This window comes from Mobula hypostoma, chromosome 14 (genome assembly GCF_963921235.1).
Source record: "Mobula hypostoma chromosome 14, sMobHyp1.1, whole genome shotgun sequence".
NCBI classification, from domain to species: domain Eukaryota; kingdom Metazoa; phylum Chordata; class Chondrichthyes; order Myliobatiformes; family Myliobatidae; genus Mobula; species Mobula hypostoma.
In genome coordinates, this window is record NC_086110.1 from 79215514 (window position 1) to 79241156 (window position 25643).

The 25643-nt window shown below is 44.6% G+C and overlaps 1 protein-coding gene across 1 annotated transcript in view; it reads left to right on the top strand.

Annotated features, from left to right (window-relative positions):
* Positions 1-5880: 5880 nt before the first annotated feature.
* tango6 (transport and golgi organization 6 homolog (Drosophila)) overlaps positions 5881-25643 on the top strand; it is a 165303-nt gene continuing 145540 nt past the window's right edge. Inside the window, exons 1-5 of the mRNA XM_063067293.1 lie at positions 5881-5957; positions 6263-6930; positions 8608-8724; positions 15457-15604; positions 19146-19282. Of these exons, the coding sequence (XP_062923363.1) occupies positions 5885-5957; positions 6263-6930; positions 8608-8724; positions 15457-15604; positions 19146-19282 (1143 nt within the window). The 5' untranslated portion in view covers positions 5881-5884. The remainder of the gene's footprint in view (positions 5958-6262; positions 6931-8607; positions 8725-15456; positions 15605-19145; positions 19283-25643) is intronic.

Sequence of the window (25643 nt, forward strand, 5' to 3'; positions counted from 1 at the left end):
GTGACTGTAACAGGATTGAATGAGAGAAGGAATTGTGACTGTAACAGGATTCAACGAGATGGAATAGTGACTGTGACAGGATTCAATGAGATGGAACAGTGACTGTAACAGGATTCAGTGATATGGAATAGTGACTGTAACAGGATTCAATGAGAGAAGGTACAGTGACTGTAGCAGGATTCAATGAGATGGAATAGTGAATGTATCAGGATTCAATGAGATGGAATAGTGAATGTAACAGGATTCAATGAGATGGAATAGTGAATGTAACAGGATTCAATGAGATGGAATAGTGATTGTAACAGGATTCAATGAGATGGAATACTGATTGCAACAGGATTCGAAGAGATGGAATAGTGACTGTAACAGGATTCAATGAGAGAAGGAATAGTGACTGTAACAGGATTCAATGAGATGGAATAATGACTGTAACAGGATTCAATGAGAAAAGGAATAGTGACTGTAACAGGATTCAAGGAGATGGCGTAGTGACTGTAACAGGATTCAGTGAAAGAAGGAATAGTGACTGTAACAGGATTCAATGAGATGGAATAGTGACTGTAACAGGATTCAGAGATGGAATAGTGACTGTAACAGGATTCAATGAGAGAAGGAGTAGTGTCTGTAACAGGATTCAATGAGAGAAGGAATGTGACTGTAACAGGATTCAACGAGATGGAATAGTGACTGTGACAGGATTCAATGAGATGGAATGGTGACTAACAGGATTCAATGAGATGGAATAGTGAATGTAACAGGATTCAATGAGATGGAATAGTGACTGTAGCAGGATTCAATGAGATGGAATACTGACTGTAACAGGATTCAACGAGATGGTATAGTGACTGTAACAGGATTCAATGAGAGAAGGAATAGTGACCGTAACAGGATTCAATGAGATTGGGTCGTGTCTGTAACAGTATTCAATGAAAGAAGGAATAGCGACTGTAACAGGATTCAATGAGTGAAAGAAAAGCGCCTGTAACAGGATTCAATGAGATGGAATAGTGATTGTAACAGGATTCAAAGAGAAGGAATAGTGACTGTAACAGGATTCAAGGAGATGGAATAGTGACTGTGACAGGATTCAATGAGATGGAATAGTGACTGTAACAGGATTCAGTGATATGGAATAGTGACTGTAACAGGATTCAATGAGATGGAGTAGTGACTGTAACAGGATTGAATGAGATGGAGTAGTGACTGTAACAGGATTCAATGAAAGAAGGAATAGTGACTGTAACAGGATTCAAGGAGATGGAATAGTGATTGTAACAGGATTCAATGAGATGGAATAGTGACTGTAACAGGATTCAATGAGATGGATTAGTGACTGTAACAGGATTGAATGAGATGGAGTAGTGACTGTAACAGGATTGAATGAAAGAAGCAATAGTGACTGTAACAGGATTCAATGAGATGGAATAGTGACTGTAACAGGATTTAGAGATGGAACAGTGACTGTAACAGGATTCAATGAGAGATGGAATAGTGTCTGTAACAGGATTCAATGAGAGAAGGAATAGTGACAGTAACAGGATTCAGTTAGAGAAGGAATAGTGACTGCAACTGGAGTCGATGAGATGGAATAATGACTGTAACAGGAGTCGATGAGATGGAATAGTGACTGTAACAGGATTCAATGAGAGAAGGAATTGTGACTGTAACAGGATTCAACAAGATGGAATAGTGACTGTGACAGGATTCAATGAGATGGAACAGTGACTGTAACAGGATTCAGTGATATGGAATAGTGACTGTAACATGATTGAATGAGAGAAGGTATAGTGAGTGTAACAGGATTTAATGAGATGGAATAGTGACTAACAGGATTCAATGAGAGAAGGAATAGTGACTGTAGCAGGATTCAATGAGATGGAATAGTGACTGTAAGAGGATTCAAATGAGAGAAGGAATAGTGACTGTAACATAATTCAATGAGAGAAGGAATAGTGACTGTAACAGGATTCAATGAGATGGAATAGTGACTAACAGGATTTGATGAGAGATGGAATGAATGGTGACTCAAACAGGAATTCTGCAGATGCTGGAAATTCAAGCAACACACATCAAAGTTGCTGGTGAACGCAGCAGGCCAGGCAGTATCTCTAGGAAGAGGTACAGTCGACATTTCAGGCCGAGACCCTTCGTCAGGACTAACTGAAGAAAGAGCTGGTAAGAGATTTATCAGTGGGATGGGGAGGGGGGAATCTGAAATGATAGGAGAAGACAGGAGGGGGAGGGATGGAGCCAAGAGCTGGACAGGTGATTGGCAAATGGGATATGAGAGGATCATGGGACAGGAGGTCCAGGATGAAAGAAACAGGGGGAGGGGAGGGAAAAAAAACAGAGGATGGGCAAGGGGTATAGTCAGAGGGACAGAGGGAGAAAAAGGAGAGAGAGAGAAAGAGTGTGTGTATATAAATAATGGATGGGGTACGAAGGGGAGGTGGGGCATCAGCGGAACTTAGAGGTCAATGTTCATGCCATCAGGTTGGAGGCTACCCAGACGGAATATAAGGTGGTGTTCCTCCAACCTGAGTGTGGTTTCATCTTGACAGTAGAGGAGGCCGTGGATAGACATGTCAGAATGGGAATGGGATGTGGAATTGAAATGTGTGGCCACTGGGAGATCCTGAAGTGTCGCCTCATCTGGAAGGACTGTCTGGGGCCCTGAATGGTGGTGAGGGAGGAAGTGTAAGGCCATGTGTAGCACTTGTTCTGCTTACAAGGATAAGTGCCAGGACGGAGATCGGTGGGAAGGGATCGGGGGACGAATGGACAAGGGAGTCGTGTAGGGAGCAATCCCTGCGGAAAGCAGAGTGAGGGGGGAGGGAAAGATGTGCTTAGTGGTGGGATCCCATTGGAGGTGGCAGAAGTTACGGAGAATTATATGTTGGACCCAGAGGCTGGTGGGGTGGTAGGTGAGGACAAGGGAACCCTATTCCTAGTGGGGTGGTGGGTCTCCGTGCTCCTCAGGCTGTGTCCTAAGGCCCCTCCTTTACTTCTTGTGTACCCATGACTGTGTGTCACCACCCAAAGTTCAAATCTGCTAATTAAATTTGACGACGACACTTAGTTGATTGTCCTTATCTCAAACAATAACATGCTGGCCTCCAGGGAAGAAGTCATCTCTCCAACACAGTGGTATCAAGGAAACAACCTTTCCTTCAGTGTCGCAAAAACAAAGGAGCTGATTGTGGGCAACAGGAGGAATGGAGACAGGCTCACCCCTATTGACATCAATCGATGTGGGCTTAAGAGGGTGAACAGCTTCAAGTTCCTCAGTACACACATCACCGAGGATCTCACGTGGTTTGTACACACCGGCTGTGTGGTGAAAAGAGCAGAACAGCGCCTCTTTCACCTCAGATGGTTGAAGAAATGTTGTAGGAACCCCCAAATCCTTGGAACTTTCTACGGGGGCACAATTGAGAGCATCCTGACTGGCTGCATCACTGTCTGGTATGGGAACTGTACCCTCCTTAATCGCAGGACTCTACAGAGAGTGGTGCGGACAGCCCAGCACATCTGTAGTTGTGAACTTCCCACCATTCAGGACATTTACAAAGACAGGTGTGTAAATAGGGGCTGAAGGATCATTGGAGACCCAAGTCACCCCAACCACAAACTGTTCCAGCTACTACCATCCGGGAAATGGTACCGCAGCATAAAAGCCAGGACCAACAGGTCCTGGGGCAGCTTCTTCCACCAGGTCATCAGACTAATGAACTCATGCTGACACAACTGTATTTCTATGTTATAGTGACTATCCTGTTGTACATAATATTGATTATAAATTACTATAATTGTACAGAAATGTAACGTAAAGATTTTTACTCCACACACACACACACACACACACACACACACAGGAGGAACTCAGCAGGCCAGGCAGCATCTATAGAAAGAAAGTTCAGTCGACGTTTCAGGCCAAAACCCTTTGGCAGGACAAGAGAGAAAAGGCTGAGGGGTAGATTTAAAAGGTAGCGAGAGGGGACAGAAACACCAGGTGATAGGTGAAACCTGGAGGGCGAGGGGGAGGGGATGAGATAAGGAGCTGGGAAGTTGATTGGTGAAGGAGACAGAAGGCCATGGAAGAAAGAGGAAGGGGGAAGGAGCACCAGAGGGAGGCAATGGGTGGGGAAAGAGATGAGGGGAAAGGGGATGGGAAATGGAAAAGGTGGGGAAGTGGGGGCATGACTGGAAGTTTGAGTAATCGATGTTCATGCCATCAGGCTACCGAAACAGAATATAAGGCGTTCTACCTTCAGCCTTAGTGTGGCCTCGTCACACAGTGGAGCAGGCGATGGAGAGACTTATCGGAATGGGAATGGGAATGGGAATGGGGTGGAATTAAAATGGGTGGCCACTGGGAGATCCTGCTTGTTCTGGCGGGAGCTTAGACACGCGGCAAAGTGGTTTGCCAATCTATGTTGGGTCTCACCGATGTACAGGAGGCCACACTGGGAGCACCAAACATAGTAAATGACCCTAACAGACTCACAGGTGAAGTTAATGGTAGTGAGGGAAGAGGTGCAAGGGCAGGTGTAGCACTTGTTCCACTTGCAAGGATGTCCCAGGAGGGAGATCAGTGGGGAGGGATGGGGGGGGGACGAACGGACAAGGGAGTCGCGTAGGGAGTGATCCCTGCGGAGAGCAGAGAGTGGGGTTCGGGGAAGATGTGCTTAGTGGTGGGATCCCGTAGGAGAAGGTGGAGGTTTGGGAGAATTATCTGCTGGACGTGGAGTCTGGTGGTGAGGACAAGAGGAACCCTATCCCTGGTAGGGTGGTGAGAGGACTGGGTAAGAGCAGACCTGCATGAAATGGAAGAGATGCGGTTCAGGTAAGCTTTGATGGTGGAGGAAGGGATCTTTGAAAAAGAAGGACACCCCCTTCATTCTAGAATGAAAAGCCTCATCGTGAGAGCAGATGCAGCGGAGACGGAGGAATTGAGAAAGGGCAGACATCCCACCTCTCCCGGAAGTTCCGGGAGTCTCCCGCATATGGATAGTGGCTTCCTGATACCCGCAAATTATATACAATATCCCGGAAATCAATTGTTTTGAGAGGGAGAGGGAGAGGGAGGGAGAGAGGGAGAGAGGGGGAGAGAGAGAGATTGCAGAGTGTTCCAAAAAAAATATAAAATGTACGTCACCCCTGCCTAATAGGGGTCAAAATAATGACAGTGTTGCTCGCTGCACTGTTTGCAAGAGACGTTTCTATTGCCCATGGTGGGTTAAGACTGTGAGACATGTTGAGGTGAGTTTAACAGGTGTCATTCATTCATTAGCATAGCTAACGTTATTTAAACTAGCTGGTTAGGTGCTAAGGAGCTACTCTATTGCAGACATCCCACCTCTCCCGCAAATTGATGGTGCTACCCCCCTGAAATGAGTTTTTGCAGGGTGGAATGTTTGAAAAGGGGATGACGTTTTTACAAGTAGTAGGGTGGGACATCGGAGCAGTGCAAGGGGAAACAATAACAGAATGCAAATTGAAGTGTTGAAGAGCGCGCAGTGCACGTAGACAATAAATATATCAGTTAGAATGAGGCTGATTGCGAAGTCATGAAGAAGTTTGTTCAAGAGAGAACGAAGTTGACTGGTGGGAATGGGTAAGGAACTCAGATAATTGGGTTACCTGAACCTGAAACCCCCTATATTGAGGTTGAGGCTCCTTCAATACAACAGAGAAGTCCTGTCACCCAGTATTGGGGGTTTCAGTAGAACAAGAGACGTCCAGAACGCCAATGTTTCCACTTCCTTTACTAAGATGGCGCAGACGCAAAATTGACCGAACTGTTACGTCATTCACGCGTCGGCTATTACGGCGCATTTGGCGAAGAAACGAAGCGACGGCACACTCGCGTGGCGCAGGCGCAATGGTGGGCATGATGGCGGCTGTTAGTCTGCAGACGGTGATAGACGCGCTGAAGGAGCTGATGGTGCCAGCTGGTGAGTGAGATCAATGGGCAGTCGGGCGAGGTCGGTGAGGTATGAGAACCGGGGGTGGTCGTGGATTTACCCCAACCTCGGGACTCTTCGCCCCCGCCGTGCACTCTGGATCCCCATACCAACCCTGTGCTCGTTCGCGGGTTTCATTCGCCTTTCTTTCCACAGATGCTGCCTGACGTTCGGTTGCAGTGTCTGCAGATTTCTCTGATGTTTACTTGTTATCGTCAGGAATTTGGGGATATGATTTGGGGCAAGCTCCTGTCAGATATCTCGCAACTGATGTATTCCTCTGTGTTCATTTCCAGAAGTGACTGTCGTGTCGCATGCCAGCCGAGAGGATGTGCTCCTGCAGACTCTGTCACGTAATCTCTCTGCTTTCCGGGAGAAGTTGCTGCACGATACAGGCAGGCTGGCTTTGGGGCAGCTGAGGACTTGTGTAGTGACCCGGTTAGCTTGGCCTCTGAGCGGTGACGAAATCGTGTGGAGTTTTGTTGCTGAAGTACTGTTGCTTCTCTTGTGTTTGAAGCAGGCAATGATTGATGTGTTAGTACAATTCACACCCCCAAAACCGAACCCCAAGAGCCCGGAGTGTGCACCACCACTGTCACCTGACACTCTGAGTATATCACAGCAGAAAACGGTACAGACTGCACTACAGTTTGTCGTCACTCTTGGGATCTGCCCGTACCTGCTTCCAGGGGTGGGAATCCCCCTTGGCTGTAGGTCAGAGTTTGCAGCCACAGTTGAAAAGGTGGTTCGTGACTCGGTGCCTGCTGACGGGAGCTGGCGACTGTACACCATCACCCAGTCGCTCCTCACCATTGCTGAGCATCCATCCCTGGAAAGCCTTGTGTTCAGCAGGCACCTGGGAGACCTGATAGCCAGTCTGTGCCAGCTGAGTTATTCGCCAAACAAAAGTCAGCACAAGTTGGTGTCAGAGAAAGGTTCACCAGGACACTGTGCATCTCAGAAGGTATAGTAATCAGCCCTCTTGAGACACTCTCTGCTGAAATGGCCAGAGGTGAAGGTTATTTTACATCTGTTTTCCTGAAGCTGGGAGGATTTTCCTGCTGCTGGTGGCTCGTTTTGCAAATAATCTTGTAGACCTCCATAAAGTTTCCATCGTTTCAAAGGAAACAACTTTCTGACTAATGTGTTTATGTGATTTTGTAACCCTGACACCTTCTTTGCAAATCCTTACGCAGTGAGAAAACCAGCCCTTCATCTCTCTAGAGTTCACAGTAACCATCAAGCACCCATACACTAACATTTATATCCCATTCTCCCCCCCCTCCCCTCCCCTCCCCTCCAATTCCCATGGACTTTTTTCTGGACACCATTTAGTGTTGTCACAATTTTCCATTTTGGTAACTGGAATGGAGCTTTGTACTGGAGCTGTGACATAGAAACATAGAAAATCCACAGCACATTACAGGCCCTTAGGCCCATAATGTTGTGCCAGCCATGTAATCTACTCTAGAAACTGCCTAGAGTTTCCCTGCCGCATAGCCCTCTATTTTTCTAACCTCTGTGTACCTATCTAAGAGTCTCTTAAAAGACCCTTCTGTATCCGCCTCCACCACCGTCGCTGGCAGTGCATTCCACGTGCTAACCACTCTCTGTGTGAAAAACTTACCTCTGATATCCCCCTTGTACCTACTTCCAAGCACCTTAAAATTATGCCCCTTCATGTTAGCCATTTTACCCCTGGGGTTAAAGCCTCTGACTATCCGTGCCTCTAATCATCCTATACACCTCTATCAGGTCACCTCTCATCCTCCATCACTGCAAGGAGAAAAGGGCGAGTTCGCTCAACCTATTCCCATAAGGCATGCTCCCGAATCTAGGCAACATCCTTTTAAATCTCCTCTGCACCCTTTCTATAGTTTCCACATCCTTCCTGTAGTGAGATGACCAGAACTGAGCACAGTACTCCAAGTGGCCTAACAGTGTTGAGTGTTATTCTGGTAAGGTGTCGCTGTGCTAACGTTCTCTGACTGAGCCAATAAAGGTGATTATTCCATGTGCTTTTGTACACACCTGATGTACCTTCAGGGATCATTGGGTTTGCACTTTGAGTTTTCTCTGTTCTTCAACACCTTGAGGTAATCTGCTATTTATTGTGTCTCCTCCTCCTTTTGATAGTGCCCCAAGATTATTCTTCACCCTCAGCCACACGACCAACATTCATATCATCAACAAGCACTTTAATCATGATCCCTACATTGTCCAAATCATTTGCATACATTATACGTCCTCTGTGATGGGAGTAACAAGAAGAGAGCATGCCATGATCTTGATGATGGATACTGTTGTCCAAGGCTTAACCTGTTGGAAGGTGTCTAGAGTCTGAGCTTTGGTTAACGTGTTTTGATCTCTGTCTGGAGGTCCCAGTTGAGAGGGGGCTGGAGTGGTTGAGCAGGGTGTTGGCATCTGCAGGACATGGAGGCAGTGAGAGCAGTCCTGTTCTCTCAGCTCCCTTTGTACTGCGGAGTTGCAGTGTGCTTTGTTTAACCTGCCATACTCTGCAGGCTGTCCAGAGAAAGGAGAGCAATAGGAAACTGTTGATTGGGGCGACTGCTTGCTTAAGGTTATATCCCATGGAACCATGTTCTATGTCATACATGCAAAGTTTGTATGTTGTTGTCAGGGCCTCACTCAGGCTGAGCAGCAGGGATGTCAGGAAGCTCTACAGAGGATTTTGGATAGAGTATATCAGCCGAACGTCATCAAGGAACTGCTGATTCTTCAGGGAGGATCTAGGCAGGTAAGAACTGCAAACATTCAATACTGGCCTTTCCCGTGATATTAAGCACAGAGGCAGATTGTTCAGCTCACACAGCCTGAGTAGCTATCAGTTACCCGTGCATACTAATCCTGATGGCCAGCACGTGATTGAGATCCAGAACATTCTGTGATTTGGTGATACAAATATTTGATCAAATACTATTAGAAAGTTTATCTTCCTTCACCACGTTTCCAGGTACTACATTCCAAATCCCCTGCTTTAAACCCGTGTGCCTCTTGTATGGAAAAGGTTTCTCACCATTAAAGGACAACCATTTCTTAAATTGTAAGTTGAGATTTTTTTTCTTTAGCCAGTGCTAAGCCGTCCTGGAGAAGGGCCTATTCCACACTGTATCTCAATTAATAATACTGGGAAGGGGATGTGCAGATCTGGATTTTGTTTTGGAGAACAAGGTTGTGCAAATCGCAGGAAAATCACGGGGAGAGCAGGTTCATCACACTGATTAATTCATTTAGATTTAGCATAATAGCACATGTACAATTGGAATAAAGTTTCCAAATTGGGTTGTTGAATTTGAACAGACTGACAAGGTCGTGTGGCAGTTAGGCAGCTCAGGACTTTGGAGTTTAGAGTGCAATTCCAGCGCCGTCAGGAAGGAATTTGTACGCTCTTCCCGTATGCACGTGGCTTTCCTCCGCATGCTCTGGTTTCCTCTCACAGTCCAAAGAATTGCCAGTTAATATATTGATTGGTGGTTGTAAATTTTCCTGTGTGGCTCGGTGGTCTGGAAGGACCATTCAGCACATATAAATAAACAGTGATTTGACTGCAGCAGTCTGGAAGGTAAAACAATTTGCTGCTTTTCAAGAAAGAGATGCAAGGAATTCGGGTAAACGTGTTTGGCACACAGAGAGGGTGGTGTGGCCACGTGTGGATGTCAAGGTACACAAATGGTAAGGCAGATTAAAGAAGTTTTTATCAGACACAGTTTAGTAAGGTTTCCTGCCTGGAAGAATAGAGATGAAGTTAAATGTTCTTGATTAGTCAGGTTTTGGAGAGAAGTCAGGAGAATGGGGTTGAGAGGGATAATAAATCAGCCATGATGGAATGGCAGAGCAGTCTCGATGGGCTGAATGGCCTGATTCTGCTCCTGTGACTTATATTGGTTAATTGGTGTTTTGGTGACTGAACGCAGTTATCTGTGTGGAACCACAGAGCTCAGTCATGGATCCCTGCCTTTATGTAATTGATAATAGTGATCTGGACCTCACTGTGAGGGGAATGATAAAGTAATTTGCAGATGATGCAAATTGGCTGTGTGACAATAAGACAGGAAGCATTGCACTGCAGGACGATTTAGATGGACTCATCAATTGGGCAGAAAACTGCTGAAAGGGTTTAATCCAAGGTCAGTGAGTAATGTATTGCCTTCTTCCCAATCACATTACTCCTGGCAAGGAGGCAAGAGAATGTGAGGATCTTGGGTGGTGTGTGTGGAGGGACTTTGCAATGTGTCTTCACGTCCTTGAAAGCAGGAAGAAGTGAGGAAAAGTGTCGATGTGAGGAAGATAGTTGTAGGATTTGGGCTGGTACTGATTTAATCCCAGCAAGTGCAGGGTGATGCGCTTATGGGAATTATTGTACTATCATGAGAGGATAAATTTAAGGTGGAGATAGGTAATTAACTAAAAGATATTGGAATTAAAGATTATTTGGGATGCAGTGAAGAGGAGTTGAGGCTAGCATGACTAGGAATGGTTATATTTAATGGAGGGCTAGACTTAGGGGTGAATGGCCTACTCTTGTGTTACGATCAATTAAGAGAAAAGCGGTTCCTCAGCATCTGTGTCTAGGTATTCCTGGAAGTGCCAGCAAGGGCCGTGAAGATGATACATGGGAAACCTCCCGTATTCTATAGGGCAGAGAATTAAAGAGCAGGGAAATTACGATGCAGCTTTATAAGTTGAAGATGTAGTTGATTGTCATTGAACCGTACGCATGTATGTAGGTAAACAAAACAGTGTTCCTCCAGGGCCAGGGTGCGAAATGCAGTACATACAGTTACACCGGCACAATAGGTGAGGCCACACATGAGGCTACTTAACAAGATGAGAGCCCGTGGAATTACGGGAAAGTTACATACGTGGATAGAGCGTTGGCTGATCGGCAGGAAACAAAGAGTGGGAATAAAGGGATCCTATTCTGGTTGGCTGCCGGTTACCAGTGGTGTTCCACAGGGGTCTGTGTTGGGGCCGCTTCTTTTTACGTTGTACATCAACAATTTGGATTATGGAATAGATGGCTTTGTGGCTAAGTTTGCTGACAATAGGAAGATAGGTGGAGGGACTGGTAGTGCTGAGGAAACAGAGTCTGCAGAGAGACTTGGATAGATTGGAAGAATGGGCAACTGTAGTTGTGAACTTCCCATGATTCAGGATATTTACAAGGACAGGTGTGTAAAAAGGGCCTGTAGGACCCAAGCCATCCCAACCACAATCTATTCCAGCTGCTACCATCTGGGAAGCGCTACCACAGCATAAAAGCCAGGACCAGCAGGCTTTGGAACAGCTTCTTCCATCAGGCCATCAGACTGGTAAACTCACACTGATTTGAGTGTACTCTATATTTCATTGACTGTTCTCTTTATTATAAATTATAAATTACTATGATTGCACATGGCACATTTAGATGGAGATGTAACATAAAGATTTTTACTCCTCATGTATGTGAAGGATGTAAGGAATAAAATCAATTCAATTCTATACTTTATGGTGTCCCCATGGTATAAAAACATGGCTACCATATGCCATCATGAGAAAAATGATTCTGCTTTAAATTTTTAGTTGTCTTTAAACATAGCTTGCACAATACCTGTCAGCTGTACAGCAGCTTCGATATCAATGTGGTCCTTGAGCTTAATGGTTTTTTGCAACATTTTAAATATCTGGTTCAAGTTATGACAGTAAAAGCCTTAAGTCTCCAAGCACAACAATATCCAAGCAGATTCTGTTTTTTTTTTGTGAGTATGTGGTTCACTACACTGAAGCCTCCTTCAACAAGGTAGGAGAATGGAAATGCAATGAAGAGCAGTTTGGCTCTTCTCCAAAGACAAGGTAACTTTGTATGACATTGTAGCCATATACCACTAAAGCTGACATTTTTGAAATACATTTTTGCTTCATCATTCTGAATTTCAATTTCTTCTTGCAAGCTCTTCATGTTCTTCCACCTTGCAAAGAAATAGGTGAATTACCCAGTCCGGAATTTCCAGATTGTTCAAATCCTGAATTAATTCTGAAAATCCTTCAGTGACTGCAGGCGTAAGCAGTAATCTTGCAAATCACCATCTGTGAAAGAGATTGCCATACTTCCCATGCAGAGAAACTTAGAACATTCTTCTCCAAATGTTTTGCTTGTACTTGTCAAATTTTCTGATAAAAGTGGACACTGTGCTTTTTTTCCTGCATTAAATTGAAATTTTCACCCTACTTTTATATTTAAAATGTTCATTTTGTCATGCAGATCTGCTAGGTATACCAGATCAGCATGTAGAAGTTCAATCTTGTTTCCCAAATTCTTGTCGACTTTGAGCAAAAGTTCAACCAGTTTCAAAAAGATCAAAGAAATCTTTTAAGCAGCAGCTTTTTGACAGCCAATGCACTTCAGTGTGAAGAAGCAAGTTTTCAAACTCTTCATTGTTATATTGGCATAAATAGCCTGTTACTTAATGGATGAACTTTAATTTTGTTGTTAGCAGATATTGCAATAGTCGTGCTTGATAAAGGTTGCAGGCTGAGGTTTTTGGCTGTGAGCTGGTGATGATGAGTTACACAATGGATTGCAAAGAGACTTGGAATTTCTTTTTTCATAAATGCCACTAAACCAGCATAGCAATCTGTCATATATGGTGCTCCTTTTGGTGCACAAGATCTCATGTTCCTAATTGGAATACTTTTATCCTCATTTTGAGTGTCGTAGATTGATTCTCTGTTGATTTGTTTTTAACTTTTTACAAAAGAGATTCTCCTCAAACTTTTCCATTTTTGATAAACCATACATCTGCCATTAACAATACCTTATTGTCTCGCACACTAGATTCATCCAGTTGGATCCCAAATCCTGTTCTTAGTAGCTCTGTGCATAGTTGATACTGGATGTCTTCACTCATTTCATCAATACGTCGAGCTACAGAATTGTTACTCAGAGGAATTGATTTTAAAATACTGGTATCCATTTTGAGAACAGTGTTGAGCACTTCTGATACCGCAGGCATTATTAATCTTTCACCAGTTGTGTGAGATTTTCCACACTTTGCTATCATTTTGGAAATGTTAGAAGCAATGAAACCACTATCAAGGATTTTTTTTTAGTTTTCTTGGCAAATAACCCTGGTGTGCAATGCTTTTCAAATGCTTCTTTCATCTTCTGGAATTGAGTAATACTATAAGTAGCCTTTTTAGGGTGTCTTTTACGAAAGTGTTCCTGCAATCTTGATGGTTGATTAGACAGTACATTTTACAAGTAAGACACATGGGACTTGGCTGATCTAATGGGAATGGAATAAAACCATACTCCAGGTATGTAAACACGAGAAAAACTGCAGATGCTGGAATTTCAAGCAACACACACAAAATGCTGGTGAACGCAGCAGGCCAGGCAGTATCTCTAGGAAGAGGTACAGTGGACGTTTCAGGCTGAGACCCTTCGCCAGGACTAACTGAAAGAAGAGTTAGTAAGAGATTTGAAAGTGGGAGGGGGAGGGGCAGATCCAAAATGATAGGAGAAGACAGGAGGGGAGGGATAGAGCCAAGAGCTGGAAAGTTGATTGGCAAAAGGGATATGAGAGTATCATGGGATGGGAGGCCTAAGGAGAAAGAAAGGGGGAGGGGAGCATCAGAGGAAGATATAGTGAGAGGGACAGGGAGAAAAAAAGAGAAAGAAAGGGGGAATAAGTAAATAAATAAATAACGGATGGTGTACGAGGGGGAGGTGGGGCAATAACGGAAATTAGAGAAGTCAATGTTCATGTCATCAGGTTGGAGGCTACCCAGATGGAATATAAGGTGTTGTTCCTCCAACCTGAGTGAGGCTTCATCTTGACAGTAGAGGAGGTCATGGATGGACATATCAGAATGGGAATGGGATATGGAATTAAAATGTGTGGCCATTGGGAGATCCTGCTTTCTCTGGCGGACAGAGCATAGGTGTTCAGCAAAACGGTCTCCCAGTCTGCGTCGGGTCTTGCCAATATATAGAAGGCAGGTGTGTATCATTGTATTGATGCACTTTCTGTAGTTTCTGTTTCTTAGCAGGATTAGAATTCAAGGTCAGACTCGTAGAGATTGCACCATATGTATTGTCCATCATTAACAGGGGGCTAAAATAAAATATAAAATTAACACAAACTGGGAATGCCTATTGGATGGAACGATGGTAACGGCATGCAAAGGATCGGCGAGGTGACGATGAAGATGACTACAGCAGTTGACAAGGATTCAGATTGGAATCTGAATGTGAGTTGGGATAGAGCTGGTGTTTTGCAAGCTCCCTTTGTACTATTCCAGTTAGCGCAATTGACCAGTCACGTTAAGGCCTCATAATCCCCAAAGTTGGTTCCTGACCTTGCACATGAAGCCAAGGTCACTTTGAATACTCGAGAATCCTGTGGATCGGCAGGTTCACTGATTGGCTCTCTTTCACTGTTTGGTTCTGGCCAGCGCTGTACCATTGCGTGACTTGTTTTCCATTGATCTGTAGAGAAAGTTGAGATAGTGTACTTAACTTACCAGCTGTTAGACTGTAAGAACTTATTTCTGCCATGAGTCAGGGGGAACTGTTGGGCACCTTGGTTGCTAATTTATGTATCCGCAATGACGTGTTTGGTTGTTAAGTTCAGATGAGATTGCTGAGTTTCAGATGAGCGCTCACCGCCTTCAGAGCTGTGGTTCTTCCTGTGTTCCAGTGCCTTATCCTTTTTTTTTTGCAAGTGCCTAATGGTCAGTCAGGTGTCATGTCTCAAGTTAGGGTGCTGCTGGCCACCCCCCTCCCCCCCACCACCCAAAGAATCTTGGATGCCTCCCAACAACTTCTGTTCCTCCTAACTCCCCCTTAGGACACATAACAGCCCCTGTTGAGAATCACTGACCTAGAGGATGTAGATGGCCTGGAACTCAAAGCCTGAAAGTTTGTAACAGGCAGAAATCTTGCTCACTTTGTAAAAGTAATTAGTTGTGTACTTGAAATCCATCAAACCTGCAGAGATACAAACCCAGTGTGAGAAGACGAGATTAGGTTGGATAGCTCTATCTGTAAGTTACAGACGTAATGGGCCAAACAGACACCTTTGTCATAATTTTACTGAGATCCTCTCTGATTTGTGTTCACTATATCCTTCGGAGAAGGAGGCCTAGTATTCCACATGACAGGAAACCAGCCCATGACCTGGCATGCTGCTTGGTTCTGGGGTAGTCATGGATGGACAATAAGAGCCAGCCTGTGTTCACTTGTGTCATGGGAGGATATTCACCATCCTTGCTTAGTCTGGCCTTCAGTGAGCTGGAAGTTGATAATGCATTGGCTGACGGGGTAGTTTATGATGCACAAAAATGAGAGCACGCAGGTGGAGCCTGCTTTACGAGAGAGCTGATGGTAGGTGGCTCCAGGCGCGTGTAGCAGGCGGGCGGCCCCGGGAGCGTGGTGCATTGTTTGGTAACTTGTTGCTGCTAAGCTGAGTATTTTGTTTGTTTGCAGGTGGTCAGGGCGAGAGGAGGCACCACACAAACTGTCCCCCAAACTCCAGCCTGGCTGCGATGTCTCTGTGGCCAGTTCTTGTCCCAGGCCCTGATGAAGCCTCACGGTGTGCAAGCTGTGGTGAGAGGGATTGTAGAAGGAGCTGGTGGTAAGTGGTCAGATCAGTCCTGAATATTACTGGTCCAGGAACAGAGGTGGGTGGGAGTGGTTCAACATCTGGGGGTTAGTGCAGCTCTTCAAGATTTATTGTAGGTGGGATTGGTGCCCAGTGTTAGTGAGGGTAGTCACTGACTACAGTAAGAATCAGCTTTAACGTCACTGTTATATGCCATGAAATTTGTTGTTCTGGGGCAGCAGCACATTGTAATACATAGTAATAAAAACTATAAATTATAATAAGCACATATAAATATAAATTAAATAAGTAGTGCAAAAAGAGAGGACAAAGAATAATGAGGTAGTGTTCAGGGGTTCATTGTTCATACAGAAATCTGATGGTGGAGGGGAAGAAGCTGTTCCTAAAAGGTTGGATGTTTGTCTTCAGGCTCCTGTGCCACCTCCCTGACGGTAACAATGAAAGGAGGGCATGTCCTGGGTGATGAGGTCCTTCAAAGTGGATGTCGCCCTTTTAGACCATAAGGCCATCACATATAGGAGCAGAATTAGGCTAATTAGCCCCTTGTATCTGCTCTGCCATTTCACCATGGCTGATCCAATTTTCCTCTCAGCCCCAATCTCCTGCCTTCTCCCGGTATCACTTGATGCCCTGACCAATCAGGAATCTCAACCTCTGCCTTAAATATACGTAAAGACTTGGCCTCCACAGCTGCCTTTGGCAGCGGATTCCACGGATTCACCATCTGGCTAAAGAAATTCCTCCTCATCTCTGTTCTAAAAGGACACCCCTCAATTCTGAGGCTGTGTCCTCTGGTTTTAGACTCTCCAGATCCACTCTTATCAAGGCCCTTCACCTTTTAATAACGTCACCCCTTATTCTTCAGAATTCCAGTGAATACAGGCCCAAAGACATCAAACGTTCTTCGTGTGACAAGCCATTCAACCCTGGAATCATTTTCGTGACCCTGTTTTGAACCCTCTCCAGTTTCAGCACATCCTTTCTAAGATAAGGAGCCAAAACTGCTCACGGTGCTCCAAGTGAGGCCTCACCAGTGCTTTATAAAGTCTCAACATTAAATCCTTACTTTTATATTATAGTTCTCTAGACAGGAATGCTAACATTGCAATTGCCTTCCTCACCACAGATTCAACCTGAAAATTGACCTGTAGGGAATCCTGCATAAGGACACTCAAGATCCTTTGCATCTCAGTTTTTTGTACTTTCTTTCCAACTAGAAAATAGTCAACCATTTCATTTCTTCTACCAAAGTGCCTGACCATATACTTCCCAACACTGTATTCCATCGGCCATTTCTTTGCCATTCTCCTAATCTAAGTCCTTCTGTAGCCTCTCTACTTCCTCAAACCTACCTGTCCCTCCACCTATCCTCATATCGTCTGCAAACTTTGCAATATAGCCATCAATTCCAGCATCCAAATCCTTGACATATAATGTAAAAAAATCAGTTCCAACACAGATCCCCGTGGAACTCCACTTGTCTCTCGCAGCCAGCTGGAAAAGGTTCATTTATTCCCACTCTTTGCCTCCTGCTAATCAGCCACTGCTTTATCCACGCTAGAATCTCTCCTGTAATATCATGGGCTCGTAGCTTGTTAAGCAGCCTCGTGTGCGGCACCTTTCAAAGGCCTTTGGAAAATCCAAGTGCTCAACATCAACTGATCAACTTTGTCTATCCTGCTTGTTATTCCTTCAAAGAATTCCAACAGACTTTTCAGGCAAAATTTTCCCTTGAGGAATCCATGCTGACTATGGCCTGCCTTATCATGTGGCTCCAAGTACCCTGAGACCTCAAACTTAATAATCAACTCCAACACCTTCCCAACCACTGAGGTCAGACTAATGGCCTAAAGTTTCCTTTCTTCTGCCTCTCTCCTTCCTTGAAGTGTGAAGTGACCCATATTTTTCCAGTTGTCTGGAACCATTCCAGAATCTTGTGATTCTTGAAAGATCATTGTAATGCCTCCATGATCTCTTCAGCCACCCCTTTCAGAACTCTGGGGTGTATAACATCTGGTCCAGGTGATTTATCCACTTTCAGTTTCCCAAGAACCTTCTCTCTAGTTGTGGTAACTTCACACACTTCATGCCCCCGACACTGAGAACTTCCTCCATACTGCTAGTGGCTTCCACGGTGAAGACTGATGCAAAAAACTCAATCAGTTCATCCGCTCTTTCATTGTCCCCCGTTGTTACTTCTCCAGCATTGTTTTCCAGCAGTCCAATATCCACTCTTGCCACGCAAACACGAGGAAATCTGCAGATGCTGGAATTTCAAGCAACACACATAAAAATTGCTGGTGAACGCAGCCGGCCAGGCAGCATCTATAGGAAGAGGTGCAGTCGACGTTTCGGGCCAAGACCCTTCGTCAGGACTAACTGAAAGAAGAGACAGTGAGAGATCTCTTACTGTCTCTTCTTTCAGTTAGTCCTGATGAAGGGTCTCGGCCCGAAACATCAACTGTACCTCTTCCTATAGGTGCTGCCTGGCCTACTGCTTTCATCATCCACTCTTGCCTCTCTTTCACACTTCATGTATCAGAAGAATACAGATAAATAAAGTGTGAAATAATTTTTGAGGCATCACCTTTTGAAGGTGTCCTTGATGCTGGGGAGGCTACTGCCCATGATGGAGCTGAGTGAGTGTACAACTTTCTGCAGCCTTTTCTGAACTTGTGTAGTGGCCTCTCCATACCAGACAGAGTTACAGCCAGTCAGAATGCTCTCCATGGTACATCTGTAGATATTTGTCATACCGGGTCTTCTGAAACTCCTGATGAAATACAGCCACTGTTGTACCTTTGTTGTAATTACATCAATATGTTGGGCCCAGGATAGGTCGTCTGAGATGTTGATGCCCAGGAACTTGAAACTGCTCACCTTTTTCACTGATGGTCCCTCGATGAGGACTTGTGTGTGTTCCCTTGACTTGTACTTGCTGAAGTCCTCAGTTAATTCCTTGGCCTTACTGATGTTGAGTGCAAGCTTGCTGTTGCAACACCACTCAACCAGCTGATCTACCTTGCTCCTGTGTGCCTCCTCATCACCACCTGAAATTTTGCCAACGATAGTTGTGTCATCAGCAGATTTATAGATGCTTTTTGAACTGTGCCTACCCTCACAGTCGTGGTATAGAGAGAATAGAGCAGTGGGCTCAGCACACATCCTTGAGGGGCACCAGTGTTGATCGTCAGCGAGGAGGGGGTGTTATTTCCAATCCGCACAGACTGTGGTCTCCTGGTGAAGAAGTCAAAGGTCCAGATGCAGAGGAAGGTACAGAGACCCAATTGATTAGGACTGAGGGCATCAGTGTGTCTCCAAATGTGGGAGTGAGGAGTTCCCTTTCCTTTACTCCTTCACATCTCTTACCCTCCACCTTCAATTTCACCTTGCTCTCCTTTACTTCCCTCTATTTTACACATCCCTTCCTTGCTACCCCTTTGCCATTTCCACCCGCCCTCCCTCCCCTTCGCCCTGGGCTGCTCTGGCCATGTCACAGCTGTGTTCTGAGTTGTGCTGTGTGCTAAGTTGTAACTTGCTTGTGAATTTACAGCTGGAGTGGCAGGAGGTCAGAGTGCAGAGGCTGCGGCTGCTGATTGGAGGAAATGCGATACCGTGGCCAGGATACTGGCTTCATGTCCTCAGCAATGTTTGTCTGTTGAAGATTACTACCACCAGGTGTGCCCTCAGGTAAGCACAGGTAGATGTTCATGCTTAGAAATTGAGGGCATGCACTATTGATGGGCATAGGTGTAGATGAGAAATTCTTGTTGGGAGGTTACAGACAAACATGGGTAGTCAGACCACTGCAGCAGAACCTGGACTCTAGTGGTATAGCAGAGTAACGGGTGCATTGTTTCAATTGGGGAAAATTCCCAATAATGTACTAGTCTTGATTTGTTCTGTATTCTCTCTCCTCAAACTCAAAATGGCATTGATGATCATTGGTGACATTCTGTGTGCTGCAGGCAATTGTTCCAAATTATTTCTTAAAAATACTATTCTTGTATTGGTCTCACTGCAATCTGCAGCATAACTCCCCTCCAAGCAATGAACTTTTAAATCAACTCAATGGTCTTCATATCTGATACTTGACACAAGGACTCCATGGACCATACAGGCTTGGCACCTTTAAAAAGACGAAGGTTCATCACCATGAGCAAGGGTGAGGCAGGAGGGGGGTAACCACAAGCCAGACTAAAACACGGAGGGATAAGGCCTCCTCTACCCAGCATCTTGTTGGCAAATATGCATTTGCTGGAGAACAAAATTAAGGACCTGAGGGCTGTATCAGAGAGAATTGAAATCTCGTTGTATTCCATGTCTGACTGAGATGTGGCTTTCACCAGGCATACCAGATACACGTGGCCTAGTGGTTAAGGCATTTGACTAGCGATCTGAAGGTTGTGAGTTCGAGCCCCAGCCGAGGCAGTGTGTTGTGTCCTTGAGCAAGGCACTTAATCACACATTGCTCTGCGACGACACTGGTGCCAAGCTGTATGGGTCCTAATGCCCTTCCCTTGGACAACATCAGTGTCGTGGAGAGGGGAGACTTGCAGCATGGGCAACTGCCGGTTTTCCATACAACCTTGCCCAGGCCTGCGCCCTAGAGAGTGAAGACTTTCCAGGCGCAGATCCATGGTCTCGCAAGACCAGATACAGCAATCAACCCCAAAAGCTTCTCAATACACAGAATGGACCGAACTGTTGATGTGGAAAAGGCAAAAATAGGAGATCTGTGTTTCATGATAAACTCTCTGTGGTGCTGTGATGTGGTGGCTTTGGTGAACTTGTGTTCCCCCAACTTGGAGCACCTAACAGTCAAATGCTATCCATTCTATTTCTGTAATCCTGACTGCAGTTTGCATACCACCAGTGGCCAACTATAATCAAGTGCTTGTGAGTTTCCTCCGGGTGCTCTGGTTTCCTCTCTCAGTCCAAAGAATTACCAGTTAGTATATTGATTGGTCATTGTAAATTTTTCTGTGGTTAGGCAAGCGTTAAATTAGTGGGTTACTGGGTAGCGTGGCTCGGTGGACCGGAAGGGCAGTTCCACGCTGTATCTCCAAATATATAAATAAACAGTGATTTGACTGCAGCAGTCTGGAAGGTAAAACAATTTGCTGCTTTTCAAGAAAGAGATTCAAGGAATTCGGGTAAACGTGTTTGGCACACAGAGAGGGTGGTGTGGCCACGTGTGGATGTTAAGGTACACAAATGGTAAGGCAGATTAAAGAAGTTCTTATCAGACACAGTTTAGTAAGTTTCCTGCCTGGAAGAATAAGGATGAAGTTAAAAGGGAAATTGGGGAAAACATAATGGGCCAAGACATTGGGTATGCAAGTGGATTGATAGGTTCTTGATTAGTCAATGTGTCAAAGGTTTCGGAGAGAAGTCAGGAGAATGGGGTTGAGAGGAATAATAAACCAGCCATAATGGAATGGCAGAGAAGACTTGATGGGTTGAATGGCCTGATTCTACTCCTATTTCTTATGCTCTTATGATACTGCATGATGGGGATGTTGTGGATAGTCTGGAGGGTTGCAGAGGTTACAGAGTGACATTGATAGGATGCAGAACTGGACTGAGAACTGGCAGATGGAGTTCAACCCAGATACGTGTGAAGTGGTTCATTTCAGTAGGTCAAATTTGAAGACAGAATATAATATTAATGGTCAGACTCTAGGCGGTGTGAAGGATCAGAGAGATAAGACCATAAGACAAAGGAGCAGAAGTAGGCCATTGGGCCCATCGAGTCTGCTCCGCCATTTTATCATGAGCTGATCCATTTTATCCTATTTAGTCCCACTGCCCCACCTTCTCACCATAACCTTTGATGCCCTGGCTACTCAGATACCTATCAATCTCTGCCTTAAATACACCCAATGACTTGGCCTCCACTGCTGCCCCTGGCAACAAATTCCATAGATTCACAAAGGACGAACAAAGCACAACTCCGTAGCGCACGAGTGTCAATTGTAAACTGACTGGCAAAAACCTGCAACACACCGCTGGTGCAGACGCCCGGCGCCTCAGGATCAAACAAGTATCAAACGTCTATTGAACAGTTATGGAACGACTGCAGAACAAAAGTCCTTCTTTCCTAGTTTGACTCGTTGAACAATTTTTAAAATTGAAAACAGATTAATGTGAAAGAATATTACATTTGCCAAAAGATGTGCACGAAATAATAAAATCGTTAAAAATAATTGTTAACTTTTATATTTATTCTCACTAAAACCCATTTCTAGCTCTAAGCTACTTGAGTTCCTGTTACAGATTTTTTTTTTCTACAAATCGGTTTTTGGTTAATACTTTTTGCATCAGTAGGCTTACTTTTTTTTATTATCACTGGGGTGCAATGCGCCACTTCTAATCATCCAATGCGCCGCAGGTTGCCCATCCCTGAACTGAAGTAATTTCTCCATATCTCTGTTTTAAATAGACGTCCTTCAATCCTGAAATCGTGCTCTCTTGTCCTAGAATCCCCTACCATGGGAAATAACTTTGCCATATCTAATTTGTTCAGGCCTTTTAACTTGAATCAACAAAGGATGCCTGACAGTTGTGGCTGGGCTTGAATACTGTCGCCTCTTATGAAGTTAAGACAAGCGACATGGGAGACAAGGTTTTTGCTTCCAGTTGAGCTCAATGCCTTCTATGCTCGCGTTGATCGCTAAAACGTGGAGGAACCATCACAACTCCTATAATTCCTGATGATCTAACGGTTTCTGTCTAAAGCCGATGTGCACGCTGCCTTCACAAAAAGCATCTGGCCCAAAAGGGGTACCTGGCCAAATACTAAAGACCAACTGGCTGGGATGTTCACTGAGATCTTTAACCACTGGCTTCAGCAGTCTGAGGTGTCCACCTTCTTCAAGCGGGCTTCAATTATACTGGTGACCAAAAAGAGCATGGTGACCTGGCTCAATGACTGTCACCTAGTAGCACACACACCCACAGTAATGAAGTGTTTTGAGAGGCTGGTGATGAAACATATCAACTCCTGCCTGAGAAGTGACCCGAATCCACTCCAATTTGCCTACCGGAGCAACTGGTCCACAGCAGACACCATTTCGTTGGCTCTTCACTCAAGCCTGGAACATCTGGATAGCAAAGATGCATACATCGGGATGCTCTTTGACTGCAGCTCAGCACTCATTACTATCATCCCCTCAAAACTAAGCAACAAGCTGACCTTGGCCTCAATACCTCCTTGTGCAATTGGATTGGCAACAACATCTCCTCAGTGCCCTCCATCAACACAGGTGTGCCACAAGGCTGTGTGCTCGTTCCCCTGCTCTACGTGCTTTACGCTTGTGACTGGCTAAGCACAGCTCCAATACCAGATTCAAGTTTGTCGTTGGCCAAATCCAAGGTAGTGATGAATTGGCATATATGATTGAAAATCTGGCTGAATGGGGCCATTACAGCAGCCCCTTACTCAATGTCAGGAAGACCAAGCAACTGATTGTAGACTTCAGGAGAAGGAAACCAGAGGTCCATGAGCCAGTCCTCATTGGGGGATCATTGCTAGGGAAGGTTAACAAGGTGTTACTATTTCAGAGGACCTGTCCTGGGCCCAGCACGTAAGTGTAATTGTAAAGAAAGCCTGGCAGTGCCTCTACTTCCTTAGGAGTTTGTGGAGATTTAGCATCTAAAACTTTGACTAACTTCTATGGATGTGTAGTGGAGAACATAATGACTGGTGGCATCACTGCCTGATATGGAAATTACAATGCCCTTGAACAGAAAATCCCACAAAAAGTAGTGGATATAGCTCAGTCCGTCACAGGTAAAGCCCTCCCAACCATTGAGCACATCTACATGAACTGCTGTCACTGGAAAGCAGCATCCATTATTTGGGAACCCCTTCTTCTCACTGCTGCCACCGGGAAGAAAGTACAAGAGCCTCAGGACTCTCACCACCAGGATCAGGAACAGTTATTACCCCTCTACCATCGGGCTCTTGAATCAAAGGGGATAACTTCACTCAACATCACTTGCCCCATCTTTGAAATGTTCCCAGAGCCAATAGGCTCATATTTAAGGTCTCTTCATCTCATGTTCTTGATAATTATTGCTTATTTGTTTATATTATTAGTCCCTTTTCTGTTTGCACTGTTTGTGTTTTCTACGCTCTGGTTGAGTGCCCTAGTTGGGCGATCTTTCATTGGCTCCGTTGCAGTTATTATCCTATAGATTTGTTGGGTATACCCACAAGAAAATGAACCTCAGGGTTATATATGGTAATGTGTATGTACTTTGATAATATTTACTTTGAACTTTTGGACTTCGAAGTCAGTGCTTTGTTAGCTTCTCAAATGGGCTATCCTTTGCATTCTAATGTTTTTTAAAAATTATTATGTTCTTTATCTTATTGTTTTTTTTTCTGCATTATATCTGAAGTAACCTTCATTTTGTTTTCCTTTACACTTTATGTACTGCCTTTGACCAAAACTCACTTTCCTCTTCTCCCACTAGATGGGGCTACAGAGCTGAGAATGAGCACAATCCACTTTCCACACCAACGGAGAGCTCTCACAACACCGATACAGACCATTCCGCCCAGTCAGCCATGATAGTCCTTGTTAGTAAATAGTTCCACCAGCATTTACTCACTTCCCATATCCACTCATCCCTTCTGTTACCCAAACAAAACATCTGATCCAGAGTTTCAATCCGACAAAATGTTTCTGTGCTGTTTGTCTCCTTAGCCGTTTTCTGCATAAAAATACTTGCCCCTCAGATCCCCTTTAACACTCCTTAATCTCACTTTAAAGCTAAGCCTTCTTGTTTTGGACATCTGTAACATGGAGAAGAGATTCTGACCATCAGCTCAATCTATGCATCTCATAATATTTTTTCAAACCTCTCTCAGGTCACCCCTTAGCCTAATCTGAGAAGCCAGTTTTATTATGACTGATGTATGATGATACTACCCCACAAGCTCATTCCTGTAAAACTCCTCATCACCATCTGAGAGTGTAATGGCAATAGTGAATTTATAGATGGTGTTTGAGCTGTCCCCAACCACCACAGTCATGAGTTCCAGGGAAAACAAGCCCAGCTTATTCATTCTTTTCTAAACTTCTCCAGTCCAAATCTTATTAGCAATCCCTCCAAAACAATCACATCCACTGTGGCAACCAGAAATGCACAGAATACTCCCAAGTGCTATCTAAAGTTGCATAATAATATCCCAATTTCTATGTTCTGGGACCCAAACTGTGAAGGCAAGCATGTTGTACACTTTCTTCCCCAGCCTAACCACCTTCAGGGAAGCATGAGCTTAGATCTGCCAGTCTTTCTGTTCCTTGACTTTCCTTAGCACCCTACTATTTGCTGTACACATCCAGCCCCAAATGATTCCCAAAATTTATCACCTTGGACTTGTCAGAACTAAATTCCATTTGCTAACACTTCTCTGACCTGTATTGTGTAGTCTTGGACAACTGTCCTCATTACCCCACAACACCAAGTCGTAGAGAAGTACAGCACAAAAACAGGCCTTTTGACCCACCTAGCCCATGCTGAAATCAATTAAACTGCCTACTCCCATCGATCTGCACCAGGACTATAGCCCTCCATGTACCTATCCAAACTTCTCTTAAACAATGAAAGTGAGCTCACATTGACCATTTGTGCTGGCAGATCATTCCACACTTTCACAACCCTCTTGACTGAAGAAATTTCCCCTCGTGTTCCTCTTAAACTTTTCACCTTTCACCCTTAAGCCATCACCTCTGGGTTAAGTTCCACCCAACCTCAGTGGAAAAAGCCTGCTTGCATATACCCTATCTATACCCCTCATAATTTTGTATACCTCTATTAAATCTCCTCTCAGTCTTGTACATTCAAAAGAATACAGTCCTTCTTTCAATCTTTCCTTATAACTCAAGTCCTCCAGAGCCGGCAACATCTTTGCAAATTTTCTTTGCACTCTTTCAAGCTTGTTTGTATCTTCCCTGTAGGGTGGTGAGCAAAACTGCACATAACATTACAAATTAGTCCTCACCAATGTCTTATACAACTTCAACATAACATTCTG